Raw genomic sequence first — 7,336 nt, 5'->3', positions numbered from 1 at the left:
CACCGCAGGATGGGAGACTGGAATCTGTGACACCGCAGGATGGGAGACTGGAATCTGTGACACCGCAGGATGGGACACTGGAATCGGAGTCACCGCAGGATGGGAGACTGGAATCTGAGTCACCGCAGGATGGGACATCATCCGAGATAGAATCCGGTGCACTGCAGTCTGAGACACCAGAATCCCGACCGCTGCTGTCTGGAAGATCAAATTAAAAAGGTTAGAGCCAAGCTGAGGCTGAAAACAAACTTTATTTGACAGTTTCATTTTTACATTTTTGAACATCTAATTAATTTATTTATATTTATTATTATATTATTTACTATAGGTTGTTTTTTTAATAACATTTGAGTTTGCTTTAAATGACTACACAGTCACCCAGAGTAAATTTCATCTTTTGTTAATCAAAAAACACTGTAACCAAAGATTCTCTTCCATCGTCTTCCTCTGTCTTGCAGAGTAATACATCAGAGAGCAGTGACTTAGATCATCTGGTTGATAAATGTACAACTTCTGTGCAAACTTCACTCGATAAAACTGCTATGCTAAAAAAAAAAAGTAATCAATCAGAGACTGGCACCTTGGTTCAATTCTGAGTTGCGTACTTTAAAACAGGCATCTAGAAAGCAGGAAAGAAATGCTCCACCAACATTGAAGAATTTTGTTTATCTTGGATAGCCTGCTAACTTATAAAAAAAGCTCAGTAAATCTAGAACTTTATATTATTCATCTTTAATAGATGAGAATAAAAATAATCCCAGTAGGGTTGGGCCATATCATATCGTTCACGATAATACCGGTAAAAAAACGCTTGCCCGGACAAAAAAATTGATATCATGATATGCTAATTTCATGACGCAATACGTCAGGACACCCCTTTAACAGAATCGAGTGCGTCGAACGACCAAACCGAATTGCACACGCCTCATCCACCTGTCGGTACTGGCGTAACACTAATTAGTTGCGTGCAATACTAGCTAGCTAAAAATCTAAAAACAAACAACGCGCGGCTCAGCTGTCTCTCCATCCAGCTCTAAACTGGAGGTACAAAAAGCTCAACTGTCTCTTCCTTCCCCCCCTCTAAGCTGCCCCCCCCCCCCCCCCCAACAGAGTTAGGTGATGAAAGACAGAGCATCAGAGAAATTAATCATTCCTGCAGGAACAGAGGAAGCTGAAACACCACAAGCTTCAGGGTCAGCTGATCACAAGTTCTGGAAGTTATAGCTCATTTAAAGCAACATATATTTTGTTGTACGTTACATTTATGCTCAACAGATCTTAAACTTCGTTTTATTTAGTCATTTTGGGAAACTTCACCTGCACTTTAGTTTTTGTGGTGGATTTATTGATCTATATTTTGTGCAGACTTTTTCAATCCAAATAACAGAAGGATCTTTTTACTTTTATACTTGGAGACTGAATACTTTACTAAATAAAGTAATTTCAGTAAAATCACCCCTTGTTTGTTTACATTTTATATAATACTGCAAAGCAACATGTTAAGTTAATTTTGTCACATAAATAACTGAGTCCTGGTTTTTTTTGTTATATCACAAAATTTATCGTTATCGTCAAAATGCTCTGAAATATCAAAATATTATATTTGAGCCATATCGCCCACCCCTAAATTCCAAGATCCTTTTCAGTTACATAGCTAGTCAAAAGAAAAATCCTAGCTCTGTTGATTCATGTATCTCTACAAGCAGTGATGAGTTCATAAGATTCTTTATAAAGAAAATCATTCCAAATAGGGGAAAAAAAAAAGAAACCAACCTTCCTACTATTGCCTCTGGTTCTGTGTCAGATAAGACAACTTTAAAAAGGTCACTAGAACCTGATTTATATTTGGACTGTTTTTGTCCTGTTGAACTAAATTGTCAAAAATAAAAGTTTTATCCAAACTATCCACGTCTGCTAGATCCCATCCCAACCAGCCTATTTAAATATGCATTTCCCTTAATTAATAACCATGTCTTGGATCTGCTTAATTTGTCTCTAATGAATGGTTACGTACCACAGCGCTATAAGATTGCTGTAATTAAACCTTTACTTAAGAAACATAATATCGACTTGGGAATCCTGCCCAATTATAGAGCTATATCTAATCTAACTGTCATATCAAAAATTCTAGAGAAAATAGTTGCAGGTCAGTTGTGTGAACATGTGCAAAGAAATAATCTGTTTGAGGAGTTTCAGTCAGGGCTTAGAGCTTAACATAGCACTGAAACTGCACTGGTGAAAGTTACTAATAATATTCTCATGGCCTATGACAATGGACTTGTGTCTACACTGGTCCTGTTAGACCTCAGTGCTGCATTTGATCACAATATTCTACAAACAGGATTCCAAAAAAGTTGGGACACTAAACAAATTGTGAATAAAAACTGAATGCATTGATGTGGAGAGGGCAAATGTCAATATTTTATTTGTAATATAACATAGATGACAGATAAAAAAGTTTAATCTGAGTAAATGTAACATTTTAAAGGAAAAATATGTTGATTCAAAATTTCACAGTGTCAACAAATCCCAAAAAAGTTGGGACAAGTAGCAATAAGTGTCTGGAAAAAGGAAATTGAGCATATAACGAACAGCTGGAAGACAAATTAACACTAATTAGGTCAACTGACAACATGATTGGGTATAAAAAGAGCTTCTCAGAGTGTCAGTGTCTCTCAGAAGCCAAGATAGTAAGAGGATCACCAATTCCACCATTGTTGCACAGAAAGATAGTGCAGCAATACCAGAATGGTGTTACCCAGCGTAAAATAGCAAAGACTTTTAAGTTATCGTCATCAACCGTAAATAACATCATCAAAAGATTCAGAGAATCTGGAGCAATAGCTGAGCGTAAGGGTCAAGGCCGTAAAACTCTACTGGATGCTCGTGATCTCCGGGCCCTTAAATGTCACTTCACCTCAAACAGGAATGCCACTGTCAAGGAAATAACAGAATGGGCTCAGGAATACTTCCAGAAAGCATTGTCAGTGAACACAATCCACCATGCCATCTGCTGTTGCCAGCTGAAACTCTACAGTGCAAAGAAGAAGACATTTCTAAGCAAGCTCCACTAGCTCAGACGTTTGCACTGGGCCAGGGGTCATTTAAAATGGAGTGTGGCAAAATGAAAGACTGTTCTGTGGTCAGATGAGTCACGATTTGAAGTTCTTTATGGAACACCGGGACGCCATGTCATCCGGACCAGAGAGGACAAGGATAGCCCAAGTTGTTATCAACACTCCGTCCAGATGCATGCATCACTGATGGTATGGGGTTGCATGAGTGCTTGTGGCATGGGCAGCTTGCATGTCTGGAAAGGCACCATTAATGCAGAGAACTATGTTCAGGTTCTAGAACAACATATGCTCCCTTCTAGATGTCATCTCTTTCAGGGAAGACCCTGCATTTTTCAACATGATAATGCCAGACCACATTCTGCAGCAATCACAACATCATGGCTACGTAGGAGAAGGATCCGGGTACTGAAATGGCCAGACTGCAGTCCAGATCTTTCACCTATAGAGAACATTTGGCACATCATAAAGAGGAAGGTGCGACAAAGAAGGCCCAAGACGATTGAACAGTTAGAGGCCTGTATTAGACATGATTGGGAGAGCATTCCTATTTCTAAACTTGAGAAACTGGTCTCCTCTGTCCCCAGATGTCTGTTGAGTGTTGTAAGAATAAGGGGGGATGCCACACAGTGGTAAAAATGGACTTGTCCCAACTTTTTTGGGATTTGTTGACGCCATGAAATTTGGAAACAACAGATTTTTCCCTTAAAATGATACATTCTCTCAGTTTAAACTTTTGATCTGTGTTCTATTCTGAATAAAATATTAGATGTTGGCACCTCCACATCATTGCATTCAGTTTTTATTCACAATTTGTTTAGTGTCCCAACTTTTTTGGAATCCGGTTTGTACTACAAAGACATGAATATGATATTGGAATTACAAGAACGGCTCTAAATTGGTTTAAATATTATATTAATATAATACTATCTGATCGATTCCAATTTGTAAATGTAAATAATGAATCTTCTTCAAACACAAAAATTATTCATGGAGTTCCTCAGGGTTCATTACTTGGACCAATACCTTTTACCTTATCTATGCTTCCATTAAGTAAACTTATTAAACAGCATGGGATAAATTTTCATTGTTACGCTGATGATACAGAGTTATAGGGCTGGGCGATATGGACCAAAATTAATATCTCGATATTTTAAGACTATCGCAATGGTTTATTATCTGGGTATCAAAATACTTATTTAAAGTCTTCAGTTAATCCAAAATGCTGCTGCCAGAGTCTTAACTGGAGTTACTGGGAGAGATCATATATCTCCAGTTTTAGCTTCTCTCCAATGGCTCTCTATTAAATTAAGAACCAATTCAACCAAATTAAAAATTTCCTGATGCATGCTCAATAATCCAGGTAGAAAAATCTAAAAAAGTTAAATCTGGTCCTCTGGACAATTAAAAGACAAAACAAAGCAAAACAAAACAAAAAAAAAAATGTGGAAACGTTTCGTCTTTCATCCGAAAGACTTCCTCAGTCAGAGACTGTGCAGACACATCTAACACATCTTTAACCTGTCCATAAGCCAAAATTCCATTCCAGACACTTGGAAAACAGCCTTTGTTCTACCTTTGTTGAAGGGAGGTGACCCCACCTCACTGAACAATTTTCGAACAATCTATCAACTCATTTAACATCTTACCTCTCCATCAATCTGGTTTCAGGAAACAACACAGCACAATGACTGCTTGGCTGAAGGTTTTTAATGACGTTGTTGAAGCATTGGACGCTAAGGATTATTGTGCTGCACTTTACTTACACCTGTCTAAAGCTTGACACTGTGGATCATAACATCTTGTGTCATAAGCTCTCAGAAATTGGTTTCAGTCAGATTTATTCTGTCTCAAACTTGTCCTAAATGTCAACAAAACCAAAGGGATGTTTTTTTTCCAAACAGGAAGTCCGTCCCAGCAGTTCTTCCTTTGACTTTATACTCGAATGGTGCCCCTATAGTTTGTCGATTCCTACAAATATTTGGGTATCTTGGTCGATTACATCTCTTTTTTAAGCTATACATGGAAAACTTAGTAAAGAAACTGAAAGTTAAACTGGGGTTCTTTTTCAGAAACAGATCCTGTCTAACTCTGAATGCTAGGAAACACCTTGTGACTGCGACTTTCCTTCCCTCCATTGATTACGGTGACATTATTTGCATGAATGCTCCTACAAGCACTCTGCAGATGTTGGATGCTGCCTATCATTGTGCGCTAAGATTCATAACTGGCTGTAACTACCATACCCATAATTGCTCCCTGTATTCACTGGTTAATTGGTCATCGTTAACTTCACTCTCAATAGTACATTTTCATCTTTAAATCACTTCTTGGTCTGTTGCCTTCATACATCTCCTCCTACATGCCTCTGCGTGAATGCAGCTACAGCGTGCGCTCTCAGGACAGCATTAACTGCAGTGTTCCCTCAGTGCAGACTGAACTGGGCAAAAGGGCCTTCTCCTACTCTGCTCCTGTTTCCTGGAATATCTTGCAAAAAGATCTGAAGCTCCCAATCTTGACCTAAGTGGCTTCAAACATCTGCTAAGTTCATGGCAAAAACCATTGCAGACATGTTCCTGTTTTTAGTTTTCTAAATCGCCTTACAACCTAGTTGTTTTTTTTTGTTACATCTTCTTTTAAATACCATTTTATTTTCACTTGTTATTCTCAATTTGTATACATCATTTATGATTGTCTTTTGTTGTCCACTGTTATCATCACTTTGTTTAAAAAAAAAAAAAACAGCTCTCTTGTAAATGAGTCCCTGAGGCTCAATGTGATTAGCCTGTATAAATAAAGGAATGAATTTATATAGCACCAAGTCACAACAGAAGTCATCTCATGGCACTGAACAGAAACATTCATATATAAAAAATAATAATAAGTTAACACTATTTATCTGAGGGCAGACTGCTTTGAATTCAGCTCTATCGCAGAATCCTATAGTTACGGTTGGCTTATTATGCCACTATAGGCTTAGACTACTGGAGGACAAGTTGACCTCATATCTTAAAATGAATTGCTGCAATTAAATAGTTTTCATTTGAAATTATTTGTATCTTAACGTGTGATTTTCGATGTGCCATTGTGTATCCGTTCCTCCTTCCTGTTCTACCAAATCCAGCTGATCGAAGCAGATGGACGCTTGTCCTGAACCTGGTTCTGCTAAAGGTTTCTTCCTCATGAGGGAGTTTTTCCTTTCCACTGTTGCCTTCATGCTTGCTCAAGATTAAAGTTCTGCGATGGAGTAAAATTCAAAGCAGTCTGCTCCTCAGATAAATCATGTTAATTTGCTTTTTATATTTCCTGCGGGATCAATAAAAGTTCTATCTTATCTTATATATGAATGTTTCTGTTCAGTGCCCTGAGATGACTTCTGTTGTGACTTGGCGCTAAATAAACCGACTTGAATTCAAGTTGTGGAACAGTACAGAACTTCCCCTATACATTCCGTTGACCCGACTGACCTCCACATCCTACAATTTAACCCACTGATGTTACATTTTTATTTGGGTTTTGTTAATTATTGCTAAGCCATTGTTATCAAAGCCGGAATACACAAATACGAATACTTAAAACGTTTACAGCTCGATTTTATTTAGACGGTACAAATCTAAAACTACGACAACTTACGTTTACGTTAAAGAGTTGAAAACTTCTCAGAACGAGAACGATGAATCTGTCGAGCGGACCTGATTAAACCTTGTTAGCTGTATCCATCAGGATTATTGAGCATGCATCAGTTATTTACCGCGGTCAGTTATTTTGTATTATTCGTGCAGCGGTCTGGACCAGCTGCCGCCTCTACAACAAAGTAAAAAAAAAACAAGTTCACGTTCATATCGTTCACACGAGGACAAAAACATGTACAAACTAACTTTGAATACGGACAAAAAAAGTATTTCATTTAAATCTTCACTTTACCTTTTAAAATTTCCGCCATGTTTCCACTGAACCGCCAAAACGGCACAAACTTCAACCGAGAAGCGGGTCTTCAACAAGAAGTGACGTAAGAACGCTGACTGGCTGAGCTCACCCTGTCAAGCTTGTCATTGGCTCACACAGAGGACGCAGAGTACCGTGACAGCTGATTAGCTAGTTCGAGTTGAACTCAAAGAACACTGCGTCCTATTGGTGGACGTATCGAACGTACCAACAGTCAGTATTCAAATGTAGGAATACAGTATTTAAATACAGTATATATATATATACACACACACACACATATATATATATACAGTATATATATATATATATATATA

The 7,336-nt window shown here is 38.0% G+C and overlaps 1 protein-coding gene across 1 annotated transcript in view; it reads right to left on the bottom strand.

The window, feature by feature from the left end:
- Window positions 1–7,038, bottom strand: part of LOC119416867 (histone-lysine N-methyltransferase SUV39H1-like) — a 20,781-nt gene extending 13,743 nt beyond the window's left edge. The window contains exon 1 of the mRNA XM_037684057.1: window positions 6,999–7,038. Within this exon, the coding sequence (XP_037539985.1) occupies window positions 6,999–7,017 (19 nt within the window). The 5' untranslated portion in view covers window positions 7,018–7,038. The remainder of the gene's footprint in view (window positions 1–6,998) is intronic.
- Between the last annotated feature and the right edge of the window lie 298 nt (window positions 7,039–7,336).

The sequence above is a fragment of the Nematolebias whitei genome, chromosome 11, assembly GCF_014905685.2.
Source record: "Nematolebias whitei isolate Nwh7 chromosome 11, NemWhi1, whole genome shotgun sequence".
In the NCBI taxonomy this organism is placed as follows: Eukaryota; Metazoa; Chordata; class Actinopteri; order Cyprinodontiformes; family Rivulidae; genus Nematolebias; species Nematolebias whitei.
This window is presented reverse-complemented; position numbering and strand designations above follow the sequence as displayed.